This window comes from Bombus vosnesenskii, unplaced genomic scaffold (genome assembly GCF_011952255.1).
Source record: "Bombus vosnesenskii isolate JDL3184/JDL3185 unplaced genomic scaffold, Bvos_JDL3184-5_v1.1 scf7180000013270, whole genome shotgun sequence".
Lineage (NCBI taxonomy): Eukaryota > Metazoa > Arthropoda > Insecta > Hymenoptera > Apidae > Bombus > Bombus vosnesenskii.
Genome location: NW_022882928.1, coordinates 58,003 through 83,091, shown reverse-complemented (window position 1 = coordinate 83,091; position 25,089 = coordinate 58,003). Strand labels below are relative to the sequence as shown.

At 35.5% G+C, this 25,089-nt stretch overlaps 7 protein-coding genes across 9 annotated transcripts; 2 read left to right on the top strand and 5 right to left on the bottom strand.

Annotated features, from left to right (window-relative positions):
- Nucleotides 1-51: 51 nt before the first annotated feature.
- On the bottom strand, nt 52-1,985 carry LOC117231049 (leucine-rich repeats and immunoglobulin-like domains protein 1). The gene is made up of 2 exons (XM_033489100.1): nt 1,913-1,985; nt 52-1,550 (listed from the first exon to the last, which is right to left on the bottom strand). The coding sequence occupies exons 1-2, from the start codon at nt 1,913-1,915 to the stop codon at nt 207-209; spliced, it is 1,347 nt and encodes a 448-aa protein (XP_033344991.1). The 5' UTR covers nt 1,916-1,985; the 3' UTR covers nt 52-206.
- Nucleotides 1,986-5,530: 3,545 nt separating this feature from the next.
- Nucleotides 5,531-7,195, bottom strand: LOC117231050 (insulin-like growth factor-binding protein complex acid labile subunit). Its single transcript, XM_033489101.1, has one exon. It carries the CDS (start codon nt 7,054-7,056, stop codon nt 5,698-5,700), a length of 1,359 nt encoding a protein of 452 aa, XP_033344992.1. The 5' UTR covers nt 7,057-7,195; the 3' UTR covers nt 5,531-5,697.
- A 1,970-nt stretch (nt 7,196-9,165) lies between these two features.
- LOC117231047 (polyribonucleotide nucleotidyltransferase 1, mitochondrial) lies at nt 9,166-13,066 on the bottom strand. Its single transcript, XM_033489098.1, has 8 exons — nt 12,847-13,066; nt 11,754-12,665; nt 11,500-11,673; nt 11,236-11,429; nt 10,993-11,153; nt 10,606-10,917; nt 10,141-10,525; nt 9,166-9,258 (listed from the first exon to the last, which is right to left on the bottom strand). Exons 1-8 carry the CDS (start codon nt 12,993-12,995, stop codon nt 9,227-9,229), a joined length of 2,319 nt encoding a protein of 772 aa, XP_033344989.1. The 5' UTR covers nt 12,996-13,066; the 3' UTR covers nt 9,166-9,226.
- Nucleotides 13,067-13,226: 160 nt separating this feature from the next.
- On the top strand, nt 13,227-14,609 carry LOC117231051 (complex I intermediate-associated protein 30, mitochondrial). Its single transcript, XM_033489102.1, has 2 exons — nt 13,227-13,842; nt 13,920-14,609. Exons 1-2 carry the CDS (start codon nt 13,493-13,495, stop codon nt 14,446-14,448), a joined length of 879 nt encoding a protein of 292 aa, XP_033344993.1. The 5' UTR covers nt 13,227-13,492; the 3' UTR covers nt 14,449-14,609.
- On the bottom strand, nt 14,552-16,583 carry LOC117231052 (probable cardiolipin synthase (CMP-forming)). 2 transcript variants are annotated; one of them, XM_033489104.1, is made up of 4 exons: nt 16,480-16,583; nt 15,271-15,612; nt 14,941-15,198; nt 14,552-14,867 (listed from the first exon to the last, which is right to left on the bottom strand). In XM_033489104.1, exons 2-4 carry the CDS (start codon nt 15,598-15,600, stop codon nt 14,601-14,603), a joined length of 855 nt encoding a protein of 284 aa, XP_033344995.1. In that variant the 5' UTR covers nt 15,601-15,612; nt 16,480-16,583; the 3' UTR covers nt 14,552-14,600. The 2 variants fall into 2 exon arrangements, with proteins under 2 accessions (XP_033344995.1, XP_033344994.1); XM_033489103.1 differs by lacking the exon at nt 16,480-16,583 and adding an exon at nt 16,029-16,276.
- A 486-nt stretch (nt 16,584-17,069) lies between these two features.
- On the top strand, nt 17,070-21,544 carry LOC117231048 (synaptotagmin-14). Of its 2 annotated transcripts, XR_004492900.1 has the most exons (9): nt 17,070-17,334; nt 18,448-18,636; nt 18,850-18,984; nt 19,075-19,133; nt 19,402-19,578; nt 19,649-19,969; nt 20,060-20,443; nt 20,558-21,140; nt 21,444-21,544. XR_004492900.1 is itself a non-coding variant. In XM_033489099.1 (8 exons), the coding sequence occupies exons 1-8, from the start codon at nt 17,301-17,303 to the stop codon at nt 20,768-20,770; spliced, it is 1,512 nt and encodes a 503-aa protein (XP_033344990.1). In that variant the 5' UTR covers nt 17,070-17,300; the 3' UTR covers nt 20,771-21,544. The 2 variants fall into 2 exon arrangements, 1 of the variants encoding a protein (XP_033344990.1); XM_033489099.1 differs by having other exon boundaries at nt 20,558-21,544.
- Nucleotides 21,545-22,950: 1,406 nt separating this feature from the next.
- LOC117231054 (pre-mRNA-splicing factor ISY1 homolog) lies at nt 22,951-24,926 on the bottom strand. The gene is made up of 4 exons (XM_033489105.1): nt 24,591-24,926; nt 24,486-24,508; nt 24,077-24,395; nt 22,951-23,978 (listed from the first exon to the last, which is right to left on the bottom strand). Exons 1-4 carry the CDS (start codon nt 24,591-24,593, stop codon nt 23,610-23,612), a joined length of 714 nt encoding a protein of 237 aa, XP_033344996.1. The 5' UTR covers nt 24,594-24,926; the 3' UTR covers nt 22,951-23,609.
- Between the last annotated feature and the right edge of the window lie 163 nt (nt 24,927-25,089).

Here is a 25,089-nt window from a genome sequence, read left to right as displayed (position 1 = left end):
CGAGATTTGCATGCCAGGAGAAGAAAGAAGAGGCAAGAATAATGAGCAATATACAATGAGCCTTTTTATTAAGCAATTACAATATGTTTATTTATACAGTAAAACCTGAGGCGTTTAATAATCACAACTTCTTAGATTACAAATCATTCAATACATGGTTCTGTAGTAGATGTCTATACCTCAACACTCCACTCTATCTATCACTGCTATATGTCAAATGGTCCTGCACTTGCACGTACATATGACATACTCCGAGATGATACATTAACGTTTAAATAAATCGTCATATTTACTGGTATCAGTCGAGATAAACTACCATTAATGTACGTAAGAGGGTTGCGTTCAAAGTGTAAGTGTTGCACGGGCAAATCGGAGGAGTAAATCACTGATTCCAACAAAGCGAATTTATTCCCCGCCAAATTTAGATATCGCAACATTTTCATAGATTCACACCAACCTATTGGTAAATAACTTAATTGGTTGTCATTCAGATATAGCTCTTCTAACAGCACTTGATTCTGAAACGCGTCCGCCTGGATGCTCTGGATTTTATTCTCGCTTAGAAATAGCTTTTTTAAGCTGTGCAGATAGGAAAAGGTGTTAATCGCTAAATAACGTATATTGTTACGATTTAACGAGAGTTCAGTTATGTTTAGAGGCTCTGCTATGGGAACATTATCCAACGAATTACTATCTAGTACAAGAATGTCTAAAGATTTCACTGATTTAAGCATATCGAAATTAAAAAGCGATAAAGAATTGCCAGAAAAGTTCAAATACCGAAGGTTGGACATTGTTTCAATTGCACTACTATCAATGTACGAGATCTTATTGTACGCTAGCGACAGATTCTCCAGCTTTTCCAGCCCCGTCAGATCAATACCCATAGATGACTCAAGATTCTGAATTGCGTTATGATCTAACGTTAACGACAACAGATTTTCCATTCGAGTAAATGAAAATTGGTCAATATTGTTACTACTCAGATCAAGGTGCGTTAATGTGGGGAGCATATTTATCGACAAAGACTGTCTGGAATCGATTCGATTCTGTGATAGGTCCAAATATTTCAGTTTTGGAAATGGATTATCCAATGACGATTTTAACTCTTCTATTCCAGCATTTCTTAAATTCAAATATACAAGTTCAGGATACACGCTGTCCACTATTGTTCTATAATTTCGGTAGACATTTTGATTACAGAGATTTAGTATTTTCACGTTTGAAAGATAACCAAAAGTGAATAAATCATCCGGAGAGATCTGATTATTACTGAGGTCAAGGAATTTCAAATTTGGCACGTTTTTGAAAACTCCATTCTTGAATGTAGGAACGTAACCTTTTATGGCGATACATTTTAGAGTAGGAGAAACAATACTGTTTTCATTAAAATCTATAGAACTACTGAGGTGTAATGTTAAAGTTTCGTTTTCGCAGATCTCATTCACGACCGTTTCGTAGTCGATCGCAATAATATTTCCAACTACAATCAGCGGCGAGAAAATTAACACTACCGAGAGGGCGATCGACAGCTTCATCATGAAGGATTCCTGAAAGTAGAACATGTATGTTTGATCATTTCTCTCGTGTACAGGAACAATGTATTGAAATCTTTTTCTTGTTAAAAATGAATAAAGGATATTAAGAGAGTAGGAATACGCTATTCGTGGCAAATAATGTTGAAGTACAATTGAAAATAGATTGCTAATCGTAAGTAACTACGTAGGTTTTTTTAGGAGGATTTCGTTATAATACAAAATATATAATAAATGACAAGAATATTTTAAATTCAGCTAGAGCTGGACAATGCGATGTAACAATCTTTGCTATTTGAAAGAATACGCGCGAATATAATAATATTCATCAAATGTAATAACATCATCAAACAATAGTTTCGTTTATGTTTACTTACCATCCAGGGCACTCTATAATTTCTTTCTTCTTTTCATCGACCAGATTTACTTTACAGATTACTAACAATAAATAAAATTATATTGCTTATATACTGCACTACTATCTTCTGTTATCTCTCCAACGATTATCTCACTCTTTGATATTATATCGGCTGATAGATAAAATGAAGGAAGCTACAAGTTCTAATTTAACGTTATTTGCTAAACGGAAATAAATAATGCCGTCTGAATAAGACAAGTAACAATAGAAGTAAATTACTTCCCGTTTCTACAATAATTTAATTAATAAATTTGTTTAATCGACCATTCGCGGACAGACGCGATCGCGAGACTGCACGTCAATGGGAGTTGTAAATTCCCGTTACAATTAGATAATCGACGCCACGAACTGATCGATCCCCTTATTTCTGTTAGGATAATAAGGGTGGTTCAATTGAGTATACACAGGTATAAATTAATGTTTATCCCAACAATTTTGTAAAGTATATAGTTACACTGGTGCATATGTACAAGTTAAGTAAGTGATTGATCTAAGGGTAGAAACCGGTAAAGATATGTTGACTATTCTAACGATGAAGAATAAGTGAAATTTGGTGACGATACTGTTGTCACGTAGAATTGATACTTGGTTTGTAAGAAAGCTGAGTCGTAACCCAACTATTAATTTTCTTTTATCGAACTTTATTATAATTTTGACATTTACAATCGAATAACAGTGAACCGGAGAAAAGGGGTTGTACGAGAACAGCGACTAAAACAAGAACAAGGACTGCCCGAGCTGGGTGAAGTCTCGGCTTATATACGCCCTGGCTTGAGGATGTTGAAGGGTTCGGTGTGGGTTCCAAAAGGAGTCCGAAGGTCAGGGTCGAGATCCTATTTCGGATGGGGACTAAAATGCGTCGCGGCCTTGGCGTTCGACAGTCGGGGGTCGATGTCTTTTCTCTGATGGGGACTAAGATGCGATTGATGTCACACTGTGGCGGAGGAAAGGTAGTGATGGGTGTGTCTAGCGTGCAGGACCACCGGATTTGTTGATGACAATTTTGGTTAGGAAAGTGAGGGCAGTAGATATTGCTTCTGATTGGATAATAAGAAGGTTGGTGGACTAGGAAGGGTCTTAGCCGCCCTCAAGAGAAAGTTACTGACGGAAGATACCGAACGTGAGAAAAACCAACTTTCCCGTATATTACCGTAGTAGACAATAAATGTAACGAACGCTTGGAATAAAAGATGCTTGTTCGGTTTGAAGGACCTTAACTATGAAAATGACAAGATATACGGTGGGTCCTTAAGACTATTGAGGATACGCAGTAAGGATGTGTAAACATGGTTTACGTAAAGAGTCGTCCGACGTAACATCCTCCCCCCGTTGAGAGGATCAAAAGTTCTGTAACAGTGAAATTAATTGGATCTGCTATCCAACTCCTTGTCGATTGCTGGCTATCCTTATTGTGCTGGATCGGGTTGGCTCGATAGTGGGACGAGCCGCGTGGCACCTCGATCCAAGATGCTCGTTGCCGTATTAACTGTGGCTATCTGAATGATGCCGTCGTCGCCAGGGTAAATTCGATGATACGGCCAAAGGACGTTGCGTTGAGGGTACGTTGCCTACCTTGTAGTCTGGATCGCCGTGGTCCTCGGTATTGCCAAGAAATTTGCCGTTGAAGTTCACGAACCAGGAAGCGTCGTGAAATAGCTCGGCCCTTGAAGTATCGTGGAACACCTCGGCCCAGGAGGTGTCGTTATACATCACACCGATTTCACAAAGGCAAGTGAAATCCGTATGTAGATGCGTTGTGGAGACGTAAAGGAGGTCTACGGTTGATTGGGGGATAAGGCTCCCCACGCTGACCCATCCGTATCGCGCCTTCTTGATGATGCTTGGTGGTTATACCGGCTTGGCCCAACTATCCGCAAAAGACAAAATCGGAGACGTCTTACCTTCCGTTTGGTTCGATTCCTTCCACTCGATTGGATACAGTGGATTAGGATTTACAGCTGCAGGCGTATGTAGCCATCCTGCGTCATTGTGTCGATGTTTAACCGGTTCTGTATCGTTCCGAAGTTGTCCTTTTGATATCGCTGCATTGTGCACGATAGCGTCCGCTGATTCCGCGTAACCCGGACTATTATGCTTAGATCTTGGTTTCAGAGGGCAGTTGAGCTCTGAGTTGATCAGCACTATACTTAGTTTCCTTCTGAGATGTGTCCCGATGCTGGGACTGTGCAAGAAATGCGCTGATGCGTCCTTCCTGGCTAGTTCATCGGTGGGAGGCCAGGTGGACCGGTTTGGTTGCTCTGAAGGGTTCCGAGGTTCATCGTAGTGTGATAGTTTGGACATTGAAGAATGTCCCGACGTTGTTGGAGCCAAGGAGGAGTCTTCACGTTATGTCCCGGAGAATGAGCTTCCGATACGATATTTATGTCAGGTGTTGCAGGTGACGTGATGCAGGACAGGTTATTAACCGTCGAATTGTTGATCAAGGAAAACCTGTTCCTGGATAATTCGATCATCGTGGATTCCGGAGAGTCTGCCGCAGGTTTCGACTCTGAATTGATCTCGGTGTCATTGACAGGATTTAACCCGTTACTCTCTTCGTTATGAATTACAGTTACAGGGCATCGCACATCCTGTAACGGATTCGGAGAGATTAATGTCTGCGACGGCTTGTCGCCTGGTGAGGTTTTCTCTTCCTTCCGGTCCAGATGATCGTGAGCGGTTGGCTGATTCAAGGCGTTTCGTGACGTTGAATCAGATTGTTGCGATGCTGACGATGCGAACGTGGTTGTCGTCAGGTCACGTGTAGGTGACACGTTGCGAGTGTCATGCGATGAGCTCCGCGTGTCATGCGACGATATCGGTGCTAGATTCGATGCGACTCCGTCGGCGGAGTATAATCCTTGGTACTGTTATTATTGAAATTATTCTTACGTCCCTGGAAATGGTTAGACGTGTTGCTGTTGCCCTTGGGTATCGACGGGGTTGATGATTGTAGGCTGTCAATGAGGTTCATTAATCGTGATTTAATGGTGTGATATTCGTGTACCAGAGATTCTACATGCACGTTTTCTCACTCGTCTAGGTCTTCCAATTCTTCTTGGACAGAATTTATCTTGCTTCATGTCTCGTCGATCGTTTCGCGGCAAGTCATTAAGAGGTTTCTGTTTGACTGGCCGGACTTTTCATATTCGTCGAGTTGACGCGCCGTGATCGTAAATCGGCCGACTAGGAAGCCTCGCCTCCACCGTAACGTACTGATTCGTTCAACGTGGGCCATGGTGGGTTTTTCACAAATTGAACGAGCTTACCTTGTTACTGTGAAATGGACGTTGGTCCGGGTATCGGTTGCTGCTCGTTACTATGCGGCGTGAGGTTGCGTGTATGCTTCGCGAGGAAGGCGTTCTTTCCCGACGGTCACTCGTTTGATTGTGTGATTACAGTTGTCGAAATTCGTTGGTTTAGGTAGAGAGTCGGCCAACGTAATACGAAGAGATATTGAAAGATAATTTCTCCCCTTTCCTAGACATATTGCAAAATTCTAATTAAAAGTTGAAACAGTATGATTAGATATTTGGATCGAGATTTGCATGCCAGGAGAAGAAAGAAGAGGCAAGAATAAAGAGCAATATACAATGAGTCTTTTTATTAAGTAATTACAATATGTTTATTTATACAGTAAAACCTGAGGCGTTTAATAATCACAACTTCTTAGATTACAAATCATTCAATACATGGTTCTGTAGAAGATGTCTATACCTCAACACTCCACTCTATCTATCACTGCTATATGTCAAATGGTCCTGCACTTGCACGTACATATGACATACTCCGAGATGATACATTAACGTTTAAATAAATCGTCATATTTACTGGTATCAGTCGAGATAAACTACCATTAATGTACATAAGAGGGTTGCGTTCAAAGTGTAAGTGTTGCACGGGCAAATCGGAGGAGTAAATCACTGATTCCAACAAAGCGAATTTATTCCCCGCCAAATTTAGATATCGCAACATTTTCATAGATTCACACCAACCTATTGGTAAATAACTTAATTGGTTGTCATTCAGATATAGCTCTTCTAACAGCACTTGATTCTGAAACGCGTCCGCCTGGATGCTCTGGATTTTATTCTCGCTTAGAAATAGCTTTTTTAAGCTGTGCAGATAGAAAAAGGTGTTAATCGCTAAATAACGTATATTGTTACGATTTAACGAGAGTTGAGTTATGTTTAGAGGCGCTGTTATGGGAACATTATCCAACGAATTACTATCTAGTACAAGAATGTCTAAAGATTTCACTGATTTAAGCATATCGAAATTAAAAAGCGATAAAGAATTGCCAGAAAAGTTCAAATACCGAAGGTTGGGCATTGTTTCAATTGCACTACTATCAATGTACGAGATCTTATTGTACGCTAGCGACAGATTCTCCAGCTTTTCCAGCCCCGTCAGATCAATACCCATAGATGACTCAAGATTCTGAATTGCGTTATGATCTAACGTTAACGACAACAGATTTTCCATTCGAGTAAATGAAAATTGGTCAATATTGTTACTACTCAGATCAAGGTGCGTTAATGTGGGGAGCATATTTATCGACAAAGACTGTCTGGAATCGATTCGATTCTGTGATAGGTCCAAATATTTCAGTTTTGGAAATGGATTATCCAATGACGATTTTAACTCTTCTATTCCAGCATTTCTTAAATTCAAATATACAAGTTCAGGATACACGCTGTCCACTATTGTTCTATAATTTCGGTAGACATTTTGATTACAGAGATTTAGTATTTTCACGTTTGAAAGATAACCAAAAGTGAATAAATCATCCGGAGAGATCTGATTATTACTGAGGTCAAGGAGTTTCAAATTTGGCACGTTTTTGAAAACTCCATTCTTGAATGTAGGAACGTAACCTTTTATGGCGATACATTTTAGAGTAGGAGAAACAATACTGTTTTCATTAAAATCTATAGAACTACTGAGGTGTAATGTTAAAGTTTCGTTTTCGCAGATCTCATTCACGACCGTTTCGTAGTCGATCGCAATAATATTTCCAACTACAATCAGCGGCGAGAAAATTAACACTACCGAGAGGGCGATCGACAGCTTCATCGTGAAGGATTCCTGAAAGTAGAACATGTATGTTTGATCATTTCTCTCGTGTACAGGAACAATGTATTGAAATCTTTTTCTTGTTAAAAATGAATAAAGGATATTAAGAGAGTAGGAATACGCTATTCGTGGCAAATAATGTTGAAGTACAATTGAAAATAGATTGCTAATCGTAAGTAACTACGTAGGTTTTTTTAGGAGGATTTCGTTATAATACAAAATATATAATAAATGACAAGAATATTTTAAATTCAGCTAGAGCTGGACAATGCGATGTAACAATCTTTGCTATTTGAAAGAATACGCGCGAATATTATCACATCATCAAACAATAGTTTCGTTTATATTTATGTACCGTCCAGGACACCCTATAATTTCTTTCTTTTTTTCATCGACCAGATTTACTTTACATATTACTAACAATAAATGAAATTATACTGCTTATATATTGCTCTACTATCTTCTCTGTTATGTCTGCAACGATGACCTCACTCTTTGATATTATATCGGTTGATGGATAAAATGAAGGAAGCTACAAGTTCTAATTTAACGTTATTTGCTAAACTGAAATAAATAATATTTGCCGTCTGAATAAGACAAATGACAATAACTAAATTACTTCCCGTTTCTACAATAATGTAATTAACAAATTAGTTGCTAAGTTTAGAAGTTTACTACGTAATTGTCACACACACACACACATATGTGCAGAAACTTCACTCTGGTTAGTGATCTCTACAGAGTTATTTATTTATGATTTAAACAGAAAACGATGGTTATTTAACGTGATCTTAAGGCAGTAATGTAACTAAGAGAGTAGTAACTAAGACAACTAAATTGATAATTAACAAATCAACTTACAACTTACAATTAGCAACTCACAACAACTCGGCAACTTACAACTTACAACTTACAACGACTCCACACCCGCAACTCACTCGCTAATCACTCGCTACTCATTCGCTACTCCAGCTACAACTCTCCTGCCACTCTAGCCGAAACTGACTAACAGATGCTTTTTATACCACGGCCTTGGTATTCCTAACACACACATGTGTTCCACAAATGTGGATGATCCATGGTCAAGAACAACTTTTTTAATTAGCCAGTATCGTAAAAGAGTATGGGTATATGGCCCATCAAGATTTCCTAACTTTCCCGACCCGTCATCACTTTTATTGTTTTTTGCCTGTAGTTCATCGGGATTTTCCCGACATTACATATACATATATCTACATTTACACATGTCACTTGACTCATCATACGCGTATCTAAATTCCAAAAATACTTATACAGTGTATAGTACAATGAATATAAAGAAAGAAGCAATCACGTCGAATATAGCTCCAGTTTATGTTATTGTGAGATAAATGTATAAGCATAGATACATTGTATAATCTATAGATTTGTGTAGGAGAGAATGGTCTTTTCCTGTTATATACATCACTACACGATAATATGAAAATCACATTAGGCTATTTAATCGCCAACGTTTACATACGTATGTATTTTTCTAAAGATTCCTTGAATTTCTTTACCTTTCTCTTCCTCCGTTCCCATCACGTTTAGGAACATTTTGTGAATTTCAAGGTAAACGAGAAACTAATGATGAAACGGGTTTTCCCGGTCTGAGTTACTACCAAAAGATCCATTCTCAACGCGTTTAGTAGTAACATATTTTATAACGTGCTATTCACTATATGTATATTATGTTCACAAAGGTAAAAGATTTAGAACCTTTGAGTATCATGATCCTTACTTGCTATCATGATGCTTTCATTCTGCATGCTTTCTCAGATATAATCATATACTTTGTGGCTGTGTCATACAACTACAAACCCAGTGTTTCCGAGAGTAAAAAGCGTTCATTCTGAGCAATTTTCAGAAATTATAAATCCTTATTAATACAAAACCAAGAATTATCAATTACCCGTATCTTTGTTTTGCGTGAACAAGATTACATTTATGATACGGAAATATCGAATATCACAATGCTCGTGAAACTCAACAACTCGAATATGCAGCAGGTATTTGCATGGAGAAAATGTCTTTCATAATTTATCGAACGTACAATTTCCTTCTTGTATAAAACATTCAGTCTTCTCTCGCATTCTCATCAGGTACTTTCTGTAAGTCTGACGTTTCTTCCTCGACAGCTCCTTTACGATCACTCTGTGCCTGTGATTGTAGTGAATTTTCATAGTTGTGTTTTATGTGCATCCAAAGTCTCTGCGAAAGAGATAATAGACATGAAAGTAATATATAAAATGGAGTTAATCACGCAGTTGGGAAATACAACGTGGAGACAAGACGAATTATATGAAATAAGCTAACGGATCATTAATTACATATAACCTTATCGATCGATAAACATAAATCCTGTATTATGTTATATAGAATATGATTATTTCCGAATTCTTTTTACGTGTAAATGATAGTTTCCAATAATTTAAGTAATATTTTACAGTTAATGTTAGAGAAAAAATTAACAGCGTACTCCATCGTTTATCCATTCAAAAATACTTTCACAAGCGTGGTCATAAGCTCTTTCAAAAAATGCCGAGGCGATAACGATACCAAGAACGAAGCTAGATGTTCGCCTAAAAATGTAACGGTAAAGAAAACGAGAAATCATTTTTAATATCCTCCCTATAAAGCACTTTCGATGTAGTTATCTTTGTAACTTTAATCTAAAAAATGGGGAAAAAATGAAATCTATCTTTAAACGAGTTAGATATCAGTTAATTGATCGATGGTTGTCAATCTTCACATTTATGATAGTCGAAAAATCGAAAGCTTTCCACCAATTTGTAAATGATTGTTGAAGAAAGGTAAACAAATTTTGAAGTCGATTCAATGTATAAATGATATACGTTTAATAATTATGTAACAAAATATTATTTACATTATTTAATGAAAATATCGATAAAACTTAAATTACATAATACAATTACGTAAAATAATTTATTATTGTATCATTATTACTATTAATATGTAAAAAGATTATTAATTATATGTAAAATTATATGTAAATGTGTAATTAATATGTAAAAAGATTTGGTTGCTAAAAAAAAAATACAAATAAAATTTCAAACTATTATTTCTATTAACTTTTAATAATATTAAAATCTTTTTCAAAAACAATTGGGCCTTGCAACACTTTTCGAGATAATCTAACGCGCCCATTCACCGGATCTCGTCCAAAATATTTCACTTTTATTTCATCTCCGACATTCAATCCTAGTACGTCAGGATGATGAATTTTACGTTGATCTAACTGCGAATTAGGTAATAACGTTGGTACCATACTGGAATACAATGTAACCATCACCCCAGTCTCACGAATTTCAGTTATTTTTGCAGTATAGATGTCACCAAATGTCAATACTGGTTCCACATCTTTTTGTATAATACCATCTATCATTTCTTTGGCTTCATTCATTGCATTTTGATTAGGTGCAAATAAAGAAAACACTGTATCGTCTAGCGAATGTATCTATAAAAAAAAAAAAAAATAATAGATTAACTTTTGTCAAAAATGAATCTTTAAAGTTTCTATTTCCTCTTTAAATTTACATTAACTCCAGTTTCACATAAAATTCTTTTTATGTTCGAGCCACCGATCCCAAGAAATTTTCCCCTTTGATGAATGGGTACTTCTATGGTATCAAGTATAGGTTTATTTTCTTTCTTGTTACTTGCTGGAGTAGATATTACTGAATTCATGATATGAAGAATTTGACTTTTAGCCGCATTTGAGTTTTCGATAGCTTTCATTATCACTTTTAAAGGGACTCCCGCTATTTTTATATCAGCTTGTAAAGCTGTAAACCCTTTTTTTGTACCCGCAATTTTAAAATCCATGTCTCCAAGATGATCTTCTATACCCTGGCCGTATAAGAAATAAAAAATTAATTAATTTCATTTTTAACTACATTCAAATGTTAATCAATATGAAATTACTGATATATCAGTTAAAATCTTGTAATCGTCATCCGTTAACTCAATAGCATGAGGATTACATATTAATCCCATAGCTACACCAACAACAGGAGATAATATTGGCACACCTGCATCCATTAATGCTAGACTACCGCCACAAATAGAAGCCATAGAAGACGAGCCTTTAAGTGAAACACGAAAGTATTTAAGTTACAAGTTATCTATTCAACAAGTAATAATTTCTTTCTTATTTAAGCAAGTCACCATTAGATTCTAATACTTCGCTTGTTAATCTTATAGCAAATGGATAATCTTTTGGTATAACCGCTCGCAATCCTCTCTCTGCTAATGCTCCATGACCAATTTCTCTACGATCATATCCAGTAAGTTTACCTGTTTTGTTTACAGCATATGGTGGAAATTCGTAATGCAAAAAAAAGTTTTTTTCTTTTATACCACTGCAAAAAATAATATTTATTTATATTGAATATATATTTTTAAAATATTAATAAATGTAATATAACACACCTAGATAGCATTGAGATATTATCTAATTTAAGAGAACTTTCTATACTGTCAAGAGTTACTGTGCATAAAACTTGAGTTTGTCCTCGTTGAAAGAAGGCTGAGCCGTGAAGAGGCTGAAATAAATCAACCTGGCATTCTATATCTCTCAACTCATTTATTGCACGACCGTCACATCTAAAATTATTTACACACATTCAATAATTTTCAGTAATTTATAATCGTAATTAGATTTCTTTTTTATAAACAAAAACTACCTTATATTTGTTTCAAATATTAAAGATCTGAAATTTTCCTTAGAAATTTTATTAAAAGCTTTTACAGCATTTTGGATAAAATCTGAACCACGATTTGTTATACTTCCTAACATTCTATCTCTAAGATCAAAAATAGCAGCGTCTCGCGAAATTTTGTCATGAGAATGACAACTAAAAATTTCACGTATTTCATGCTCTGCAAAATTTTTTACAAACTCTTCCACATCATTGTTTAATTCACTGCCTTTGTTAATTTGTAATTTAGGTTTGCCAACATGATTTTGTAATTTTTTTATAGATTGTATAATTAGTTGACATTCTTTAACACCTATTTTTATTGCTTTTCGAAGTTCTGGCTCTAAAATATCATCTGCCGATCCTTCTATCATGACAATTAAATTCTTGGACATAGATGACAGTACAAGATTTAATTTACTTTTCTGAAGATCACGTTTTGTAGGATTAATTATATATGTATTGTCAATTAAACCAACTCTTACGGCTGCTACAGGTCCCATCCATGGAATATCCGAAATACTTAAAGCTGCAGAGGCAGCATTAATGGATAATATATCTGGATTATTAATTCCACCAGTAGCTAATAAATTACATACTATTTGTGTTTCATAGCAGTATTCTGGCTGAAATAAGGGACGTACAGATCTATCTATTATTCTGCTAATAAGGATCTCCTGATCTGTGTAACCTATTTCTCTACGAAGAAAATTTGTTGGTATACGTCCAATTGCAGAAGCTTTTTGTCTATAGTTCACAGTTAATGGAATTACAGAATCATTGCATGGTTCATTTTCCCTAACCACAGTAGTCATGACTGATGTATCGCCAAGCGTAGCAGTAACACACCCAGATGTAAATCGTGCATATTTCCCACTTGATAGTGTAATTTTTGATCTGAAGGAATATTTGAAAGAATTAATAATAAATATGGAATGAAACACGTAACAATATATTTTATTTAAATAACTTTAAATAACTTATATTTTCTCTATTATATTACTGTATTATTTATACATAAGATGAAATATCATAATAAGTATTAACGTTTAGGTTAAGAAACACGTGATATATTTACCCATTAGATAACTCTATATGTATATTTTCTACAGTATTGCTCGACATAAATTTAACTTGAAATGTATTTTCATTTTTGTTATGACTTTTCAAACGTAAAAAACTTAAATTTCTATTGTTTAATAACTTACTATGCCTAAACAGCACCATTCTTATATTGAATTTGCTTTCATTGGTTCCAAAGCTTCAATGTAGTCATAACCGCCATCATTTAATAAGAAAAGATTCTATCATAGTAACTTTTTTATTAACTGCAATATATGATTATATTTTATCTTATTAATAAATACTGATATTTCCTTTCTGATAAAATTTGTCAAATTTCACTACATTTTCGTAATTTATAGTAAATGATATGTACTATCAAATTACTATATTTTTTGTCGAAATAGTTACAAAAAATTAAGGTACTTGTAGTATCCATCAAAATTAGAATTAAAATTTAACGGCTATAAAAACGAGAAAGGAGGAGAAATATTACAAATTGATCTTTAATTAAACTGAAAGCTATAGTTACGTGTTATGATATAATATGTAGTTGTACAAATTCTGCGACACATTGATTGAAATTGTTGTATATTTAATACACGTGAATTCTATGATGATTAACGAAGTTACTATTTCAATTTAATTGTGAAAACGAAAACATGAAAAATAGTATTTTTCGTATACTAAAACCTCATTGTAGGAATACTCTGATCATTAAAAGAACGTTTTATGAACCATTTAGATCACAATATCCGGTAGTATACGATAAACCTATTGATAAACGGGAAAATTTGACCTCTTCACAGAAATTACGGAAAGCTTATGATTTATTTAAGAGTGACTGTAAATTATTTATTCGAGAAATATGGGATAACTACAGTATATACCCACGTAATTTTGCAGCAAATGAAATTATTGCTGTATGGAAGTTTGATGGAACTCAAAAATCCTTGGATCAATGGATTGTAAATTCTGACAAGGACTATCATCATGGTTATTCAACTGCTACGTAACTATACAATATTTTTTATGCTGTTACGTCTTGGAAAGGTTTAGACTAATTGATAAAATGTCTACTAATTTTAGACTAGAACTGTCGTCTTATGGCACTGGAGTATTCCATGGTATATTAGATACTCGTGTACCCAAAGACGGTCGAACTACAAATGCTGGATACTGCAATATCACTTCAGCTCCAAGATATAAATCTTTTGCTCGACAGTACTACTATGATTGGGAACATTATAATGAAGTTGTTTTACGAGTTAGAGGAGATGGTAGATGTTACATGTTAAATATTTTACAAAAAGGAAGACTGGACATAATGCAATATGATTGTTATCATTATGTAATGTATACAAGAGGTGGCCCGTATTGGCAAATAATTAGAGTCCCTTTTTCAAAATTTGTATTTAGTTCAAAAGGACAAATTAATGAAAATCAATGTGCTATGTGTCAGAATTACCTTACAAATTTTGGAATTACAATTGCTGATAAAAAGCCAGGGCCTTTCAGATTAGAAATTGATTATATTGGAGTTCGTTACAATACAAGTAATTTCGAAGAATTTGCATACGAAACATATAATGTACAAGACATAACGGCCAAGTTGTAATCTCTTTTTACAGAGGAATTACAAAATAAAAACAATGTTTTTATTAATTTGAGTTGTATACATAGTAGATATTTAAATAACGTCTATTATACAAAGTAAATAATAAATTTAGAAACAATAAACGATGTTATTGTAATCATTAATACATGTATTTAATTAGATGATTTTGTTGAAGTCTTTTTCCTTACGAATTTGTATGTATTTTTTGATATTAAATAACTTACACCTCCTGCTAATGTTGTTACTGCCGTTACATAACAAAAAATTTCTAAAGCTGGATGATTTACAAAATGAAATATGGGTGCAGCTAGTGTTCCAGCAACAAACGACAACTGAATAGCAGTATTAATTTTACTTATATATGTTGGAGCTAATTGTACTGTTGCATATGTAGGATCAAAATATCTGGCCAAAGTTTTCTGAAACATATTTTGTAAATAAGCATGATCATTTAAATATTTTTCTGTTCATAATGTTATAATCTATACATACTGGAGGAGGTAAAGATTGGTATCTTATGTAAGAAACAGCTGAAACCAAGGCAACATCTCTTGCAATGACAAGACATGTTAAAGGAATAGGAACCAATCCTACCCAGGCCAAAGATAGGAACAGAGTACCTACTAGTAGCTTATCTGCAGCAGGATCTAAAAAAGTGCCAAGCTTAGAAGCTTGTGATGTCCATGTACGTGCAATCCATCCATCAGCTAAATCACTAAACCCAGCAATTATTAATAGCCATAATGCTATCTATAATGTATGAACAAATAATATATATAATGAATATAATGAATAAATATGCATTTAATTATAACGTTTTACCTGGTAATCTTGTGACAAAATTAAGTAACTTAAATATGGTGATGTTACAATTCGTCCCATACAAAGAATATTTGGTACAGTCCAAATGTTTTCTTTGTCAATAATTACTTCTACTTTCCGTTTAGTTTGTTTAATATCTTGCAGTATCTGTAACCTTAATGCTTTTTTCTTACTGATATTTTCCTTTTTGACAATGTAATTTTTATGATTATTAATTCCATTAGAATATACTCTTGCATGATACACCAAATATTGCCTCAAACATCTTTCTAACCAGTATCTACTTGAAATTGTAGATTGTTTGAAGCATAGTATCGTAAATTGGTTCATAATTGATTATTCCTGTTTTTAAAACAATACAATGGTAAAGGCAATGATAGTAAATATTATCAGCATATAGTCATTGAAGTCATATTTTTATGTTTACTTGTATTTCATTACAATATATATGAAAATTATGCATTACATAGAACATGTATCAAGTGAATTTCTAATGTAAAAATATTATTTTCTACAAAATTTAATATTATTTAAAAACGAGTTATTAAGAAAGAAAGTAATATCTTCTGATTATAGTATCTATTAAATTAATTAGTAATTATTAAATTAGTAATATATTTATTATGAACTGTTATGCAATAAACGTGATTCAGCTTAATAATTACAAAAACTTTATAGTAAAAAAATGTATTATATGGTTTTATGAAAAAGAGATTTCATACTTGAGGTTATGTTGTTCCACCATACATAAAGCTTACCTGTATTAAGTTAAATATCTTTTGCCTTCTAATATAACGGAGAAGAAAAAACTATCGTTTTTGTAAAAATAAAAAGAAACTAGCTACATTTACATTAATATTATCATTTTTATTCTTAATTGTTCCATTTCAAAGATAAGTTGAGTTAGTTATAACCGCTTGAATAATATTCATATCAGTTAAAATTAAGTTAGTGAATCGTAAACACTATGAAATCGTAGTAGGTTTTACGAGGAGGGAGTTTCGTGCCAATACTATTTTAACTAATGAAATGAAATGCATGCGTCAGTTATTTAAAATTGTACATAATAACAAAGAAAATAGTTTCTATTTTTTAAACAGATGAATTTATGATATGTTTATAAAACATTGATTATCAATAACGAGAACCATAATCGTTTTTCAATATTCACGCTTAAATTCTTATATTAAAATAATAACAGTAGAGTACCTTATACTATGAGAAGTACGCACGTACTTGGTATTACTTTACTTTATATTATTCTGTACATTGTGTAATATTCAATATTTTTTACGATTTTTTAAATTAATTTTTCTATTCGTAAATGATGTGGTCGTTTATTTACAATCAATAATGTCAGTTCTTTAATTAACTTATTTCTCAAATGGTATATGCAAATATGATCGGATCATTACGGTTAAATGATTAGGAATACGATAGATGAGAATATTTATTTAACGAGTAAGAGATAAATGCAAAGGAATAAAATATGACAAAAGAAAAAGATAAAATTTAGAATCTCAGTCCATTTCATCTAATGGTATGTGTATATATATATATATATATATATCATCGGAAAATATACTATCTTTTGTTAATTAAGCAGAAGGTAGTTGTATAATTATCGTATAATAGAATAATCAATAAGTATATTCTCAGAATGAAAGATTGTACTGCGTATAAAAATTGAATTGCGAACTTCATGTCAAAGAAGTGTAAATTGTGTTAAAATGAGAATCTCTGTTGAAAGAAATTTTCACCGTAAGAATGCGTGCCCATGAAGCGCATGCGTATAGCTGGTCACAGTATTGCAGGCGCACGACTCGACGAGCAACAGAGTGCTGTGTACATCCCCGCCCACGTATTATTATTCGACTGTCTTGTAACCACGCTTCTCGGTGATCGTGAACAACCACGAGTATTGGACAATTCCATATCGAGTGGATAATGAATTTATTATTCGCGGAAGATTTGTCGCGGCCTGTCGACAGAACCACGTAAGAAGGTTTTAATGTGACACAAGGGCGAGCATGATTCTGGCAGGATCAGACCATTTTCTGGCGGGTAAGTCCACTATCTTCTACTTTGTCTATAACTCTTTTAACGAATTCAACTGTTCAGATGTGACCTGGTACACTTCGATACGGAAACATTGACCTCAAAATATCGGTGATCGTGAATCGATTCGTTAACGAACAACGTTCGATCGTGATAGAGTTATTAAAACCTGAATAAAGCACGCACCCATTTCTACGTTTTTTCGCCATCTAAATACATCACGATGCTTCTAATAGTTTCTCGAATCATTCAACAATTTCCAATAAAACTAATTCGTGTGACGTGACAGTAATCCCTTGACACATTACCAGGTTCTTACATAAAATGTTCTACATACGTCGTTCTTTTTGATTAATCGAGAATGATTAGAACGTAAATGCATGCCACGGTTTCCGCATTGCGCAAATTAAAATTATTTCGAAATACATTCGTTTTGAATAACGTTCCCTCCCCTACAGTTTTCTTTTCGCTCTCAATCTTTTACTGAATTACAACGAGTAACAATTCTGTCGATTCTTTATAGTTGAATGTGTGGTAATATTGTTATATCCAAGTTATCGTTGATAGTTGACAGAAATTAACAATTTTAGTTAGCATTTGTCTCCGTTTACGACGATATTTCAACGATATCTTCGACGAAAGGAGACGGATGCAAAGGATTTCGATAGATCTTTGTACCGCGATTCATTAACCGTACTCGGTGTGTAATATCGCGCAGTGGTTTCCGCGATAAGACGAGCGATGGTTAATTATTCCAGGTCATTACGACGTAATGTGTCGCTGCTGTTTTAACGCGTTCGATACATCAATGACACGTACGACCGCCGTTCAAGAGAAAGATTTAATCGGTGTATGGGTGAACGCCTTTTCTCCGTGGTCAATAAATAACTTATGCTTTGCCTGTACCCTTTTTGATCATGCTTTTTGCACGGAACCTTCCGTCCGGTCCGTTCCATCGCGTTCTTCCTTTTTTTTTTTTTTATGATTATTCCCATCTCGTTTCCCTTCCCTCTATTAGCTCGTTTTCATTTATGATCGATCATTCGTATGACGATAAATAATATACACGACCAGTAGTTTGTTCCAACCAGTCATTCTCACGATCGATTGACATTACAGTACCTGTGGAAGCGACAGCATTTCTGGGTGCCGTAGCTGGCTTCGTGGTCCTCCTGTTGGCTCTGTTCTTGTACTTGTCACGCAAATGGTGCTTCACTCCACCATCCACGACCACTCTTTTCGGTGGCGTTTGCGTGCCTCTCTGCGAGCCTAACAACGGCTCCACCTCACAGATTACGAAAAACATAGGTAGGTTGTCGACGAACGATCTGATCCTGTGCTTTTTACTGCTTACTTTGAAATTGCTGGAAAAGTACACACATAATACCGATCCAGAAGCAGGCGCGATTTTTCTATATGTGATCCCCGCTTCCAGTCCTTTCAAAGATCGTTATCAGCTACTTTGTACCTGAAATTAAACGAACCTAACCGAAAGTTGGGTTTAATGTTGAAACTCGGCAGGGAAGGCATTTTCCTATTCGGATCCAGAGACTAGTTCCGATTCGGAAGAGGACGTCCTTCGTCGACTGAATTCGCATACTCATCCACCGCCGGATACTTTGACTATCCAAGCGGAGGATGGACCGACCATTCTGGGTTAGTTTTTCCTTTATCCATTTTTTTTCTTTATGTTCTCTTTCATTAAATTTGCGTTCGTTCCTGATCGACCGTGTATCGCCGTTTCAGATGCCGGCACTACCTCCAGCAGCTGCACGGAAGAACACTCGCCCAGCGATCAACAACAGGTGAATGAGAATAAAACGTTTATAGTTAAAACGGCGTTGTCATGTTGCGCGATCGAATATCGCGTTCCCAATCTACACGATTGTCGCGTAAATAATTAACCGGCGGCCGGATATCCGTGCGTATTTTATCACGCAACGTTCTAACCGCATAATATCGTTGTTGATGACCTATTCTTTGCATTAGCACGATACTTGGAGTCATCTAATTCGGTATGCTTTTAAAATGAACTTTTTTTAAACGAATCGAATGATTTCGTTTGATACACAGTGTGTGGTAGAAGTCGGGGCCTCTGGTATTATTCTCGATAACAGAGAACAAGAGGTAGAGGTCGAGCAAAATGGTTCGACTACCAACGACGTTATTACAACGATGGGTACCATCACCGAAGAAGTGGGTAGCTTGGAAGTCGCTTTCCTGTATGATGCACCGATGCGCGAGATGACGGTTCGTATAAATTTCATTGAAAAACTCGTTTACGATTCAATCGAAACCAACGAGTTTCCTTATTTTGTAGGTTCATGTGCTGCAAGGACGAAATTATCCCGAAGGTATAGGCGGTAGTCAAGTGCGGCTCGTGCTGTTACCATCGAAGAAGCAGCGCCGTAAAACTCGAGTACGCCAGGGTACGTCTCCACAGTACATGGAGAGTTTTCTGCTTCCACGTGTTAATCCAGAGGACGTAAACGCCATGGGCGTACGCCTAAGAGTATATCTATGGGGCGGAAGAATGCGACGAGAGAGATTACTAGGCGAAGCTAGAGTCTCCTTCGATCAGATCAATCTTCAGCTTGAAACTACGCTTTGGTTAACGCTACAACCTCCACCTTTTTCTTCGGTAAAACATCTATATGCAATAAGTTGTTGTATTTTTTTCCGATCCTCAATGTCGAAGAAAATAACGGTAGAATGAACGTGATTTTCGCAGGTACAAGATTGGGGAACAACTAGTAGTTTGACTCGTAGCGATTCCACGGGATCACAGCAATCAGTTCAATCATACGCATCACCTACTGCACGTGTGCCAACTTACGCGTCGCATACTGTACCTCCTTACGGCAGTAGTATGAAGGGCGGAAGCGTGGCAGAAATTTTAATAGGCTTGGCGTATAACGGGACGACTGGACGTTTATCGGTAGAAATAATTAAAGGATCTCATTTTCGGGGTGGCGGCGGGAACGACACGAAACCACCCGACACGTATGTTAAGCTCGCTCTCATGGATAGCAACGGTCACGAAATGGAACGATCGAAAACTGGTCTGAAACGGGCTCAGCCGAATCCCCTGTACAAGGAAACATTTATATTCCAAGTAAGCTTACAGCTAATCAAATAATTCAATTCGGTGGAAAATTATTCAAACAGATATTCTCTCCTCCTTTTGAAACGAATCTGACTAAATGTTATACTCGTAATGGCTGTTTAGGTTGCTCTGTTTCAACTTGGAGATGTAACTCTCTTTCTATCGGTTTATAATCGACGTAGAGGCGGAATGGGAAGAAAGGGAAGAGAAATGATCGGTTGGCTGAGTTTGGGATTAAACAGTTCCGGTACGGAGGAGCTTCAACATTGGAACGATATGCGCGCAGCAAGACAACCGGCGCAAGTTCAACGCTGGCACTCGTTGCTGCGTCCTTGAAACATCCGATCACGAAAGAGTTCCTGCAACGGAAATACATTTTACGATGTTGTTAACGATAACGATATGGTTTGACAGATAGAAAACGGTGCAGATTACGGTCCCCGATTGCGTACCGTTATATACGACTGATCGTGTAGAAGAGCAAGTGAATTTTTCAAGACGAACGCGGCTGTTCTTTATTGGAGATAAAGCCTGTACTGCCCGAACAGAACACAGAAGTCAATATGTCGATCTGTTGATCCTGCGAATCAGAGCTATCATAATTTTAGCACGTGGTAACTCTGAGTCAAAACTCTATCGATGTACCAAGTACATTCCTTTTTGATACGCCGGACGGAGTTGAGGGTGTTTTCAACATACATATTACGTATGTATATTACATATGCAAACAAAGAAAGAACGTAAACGCATAACACATACATGATCCATACGCACACGTACACGTATATGTATATACACGTTTACCTACTTACATATACGTAAAACATATTTCAATTACACGTGCACACATACGTACACGTTACAAATATGCAAACACGCATTTTGTCGGTCCCAAAAGTCGAACGTATAATACATTAGCAGATGGACCGCGAAAACGACTTCGATTCGATATGTGCCTGAGCCAACTTTAATCGTTTATTTTTTACTTTGTGCCTTTCACCCTTTTTAGGCCGCGTGTCCGTCGACGGAGAATCGTCGTGGGATACCTAGCCAAGTCGAGAGCCCATTATGAACCGCGATCCTCTAGCCGTTCTCCTTTGGACGAGCTAACTAAGCAAACGTAATTTTTCCTCTCTCGCTCCGCGACACTTTCAGCGGAATATTCGATTTGCAGTGCTTGTTCGTTCGAATCGATGCCACGAATCTTGTTGTTTCGATCACATGGTTCGAGAATGGATTGACGCGCGAAACGAATTAACCCCTTACTGCGTGGAGTACTGGGGCAACGAATAATGTTTCGAGAGAAAGTCAAGGCTGTACACAATTTTTCTAATTTCCTACATACTCTGGCTTCGTTTGTTCGTTTCTCTTTTCTGCGTACTATTATTTATACATATATATATATACGTATATGCTTAATTTAGTAATACATATTTGATATTATCAGTAAAGCACGTTGCGAAGTTTCATAATTCCTTGTCGTATTCTTGATACGTGTAACAACGTGCTTTTATTTATTATATATATATACTTACGTATATTTACGTATCCTAACTTTACGAACGTTTCGTGTATACAGGATATCGGTTAATCAATTAGTAGCGTCGAGGGGTTATAGTTAATCGATGGGATATAAAGGGGAACGTATACGAGGACAGATTCACAATTAAACGACGCACAATAAACTCGCAAAGCGCACCTCGTAAACGCAGATGTGATCGTAGAGTTGATATTACTATTAAACTAGTAGTATACATTATCGTGTGAGTACGATAGGTTATGTAGAAATGTTTTTTCCACGCGTTTATATTAGAGGGAATTGGATACCGGACGAAGCAGGCGACTGATTAATGGATAAAAAAATTACCAGATGCTGTGAATCGTTTAACGCTTGACTTTTTCAAGCTTAGCGTTTAGGTGATTAACGATGATTAATCCATGCTCGAACTATTCTCCCGTTTTACGTATTTAGACAATGTATAACGCGATTGCAAGGACTCAGAAGTTTCTTTTTCGTTTGTTTACTACGTATGTGCATGAATTTTCTCGTATCAAATGTACAGACGTTCTTTTTACAATGCTCTTCTCAAACGCAGTTTTAAAGAAGTACTTTTAGCGCTTTCGGATTTAGCATAATCATGGATAATCGATAATATCGTAGTTATGTGCGTTTGTTGGTGCATCTCATCCAATTTCTAGCGTTTTCAGGAAGCGAGAAGAGAAAGCAACAGCGAGGAAGATGCGTAGCGTGAAAGCAAGCGATAGAATTATTCTCTACTTTGAGAAAAGTTTTAAGCGTACCGGGATTTTAGCTAACGTTCTTAGGATACTTTCTTCACTTCTGAGTCTTGGTAACATAATTGTATATTGTACAGTCTGTTTATAAGCAACACGATATTAACTACGAGGATCAGAGATTTGCGTGAAAATGATGTAGAAAGAGATTCCTCGGTCTCTCATCGCGGATGGGTCGAACCCGATGCGAACAAGAACAGAATGTTTTTGAAATATTTATGATCGATATGTACACTTAATTAACGAGTAGAGGTTTTTCAGGGTAATTTCTATGCCTTTAATTGTTCTCAATTTGTTACAATATAGTTGTAATTGCATCGAACTATTTTAAAGCAAATGACTAGCTTTTCGCGGGATGATTCAATGGCGATGAAACAAAGAATGCTTGGCCAAAGACATTTAAGGCATTGATTAGACAAACAGAGTGTACGAAGTTATCGAATTTTATTTGTCCAACAATGTTTGGCAATTATGAATGTATGAGGTGAACAAATTCTCACATTTCGATAATTCATATTGTCTTGTTCTCTGATGTTCTATTCTATTGTGTCGCTTTCTCGAGTGTCCAGTGCTTACAAAGTCGATAAAAAAGGGTATATATATATAAAACAAAAAGAAAAGTCTTTAAAGATCGCGAGGATTATAAACAGACTAACGTTGGATTTTTATCTATATTTTATCTACAGCACTCTTTCTCGATAAGAATTAATTGAAGTTTGAACGTCTACTGCACAAAATAATTACCTTAATCAATGTTATTAAATTAATAATAATTATATTATATCTGTCGCGTTTTATAAAAGTGTACTCTAATACAATTAAACGAATAAACTTACAAATAGTTGTTACTGAATACATAAAGAAAAAGAAATAAAATTTGTCAAAGTACATATTTCTCTAATAGTTCTTGTTTTTTTCTTGCAAGTAACGCTTCCTGAATATCTTGTTGCGACGGTATTGCTTTTTGTGCAGTTGTTTCGATTTCTTCTTCTATTTCTGGCTGTTTCTCGTTTTGTGTTAGCCATTCCTGCATTGCTTTTTCCCTTGCTTCCTGTTCAGCTTTCTGTTCCAGAGGCGACAAAATTCCATCATCGTCGTCTCTGTAACCATAATAATCAGCATCGATGTCCTTCATTAACTCAGCGCGCGTTTTACGAGGTGGAGGTGGTGGTTCTTGTTCAAATAATTCTCTAACACCTGGTAGTTCTTTCGCTGCTCCAAAATATTTGTAACCACGGTTTCCAGGCACCTAAATGTCGTAATAATTACCTGTTACCTTTTTCTATTACTTACTATTTATTATTATTAAAAATAGAGCAATGTAGCAAGATTAAAAACACGTTATACCTCACGACCTTCGTGGTCTAGCATACGTGGTCCCACTCTGGAATAATCAGGCCCACCTAACTCTTTTATCTGAGCCTCCCAGTGTCGTTTTTCTCTCAACAATTTATTAATCTCATCATTTAAATCTCGAATTCGAAATTCCCCTAGACCAGCATTTTGAATCTGTGCAACCTTTTTCGCAATTTCTCTAATTATTTGCATTCTCCACTTTTCTGCTTTTCGCAAGTCTCTACATTCAGAAGCTAAATATGGTCTTCTTTCCTGTTCCTTTCTGGCTCCTTCGTTGCTTTGTGCAGCTCTCCACCGAGCAAGAGTGGTCCTGTTAAAGAACGAATGTTTAAATAAATATAAAAAACAGAAGAATTTATAAATTATATTCAAGCAAATGTCTTCTTTTTATGATACTTACATAGCCTTTTCCGCGTTTCGCGCCTGAAAGAAATAACATTAATTAAGTATATTAAAAGAATATAATTAATTTCTTGTAATATGTAATAACGTTTACTACACTTACCATTTTTTATATAAATAACGATGTTCAATAAAACAATTTAGTACTGTCCAAATACTAAGATATGTATAATCTGTAAGTTTTTCCAAGTAAATTTATGTTTGTTTAGAATGTCTTGAACAATGTTATTGCCCCATCTTCTTACGTTATGTATTATAACAACGATAAATTTTATTTTATTTTGTAGTCGATGGCAAATGACAAAGTATAGTGTACAGCACGATCATTTAAACGTTTATGTGATCGTAGTTTATAGGTTACGATTCTGTTGTATCTTTAAGGTTATGTTATCGTATACACAACAACGAGTTTATCACGTGCACGTAAAGTAGTGTTCGTGAGTATGGAACAAAATAAATCGACAAAACCTTTTGATATTAAATGATGCAGTTTTTTATTGTATGTGTATATATATATATATATATATATTTATACATGTGCCCGTCTAACTCATAATAGAGAAAAAGAAAAATCATTAAGTCTTAATCATAATTTCTATTTT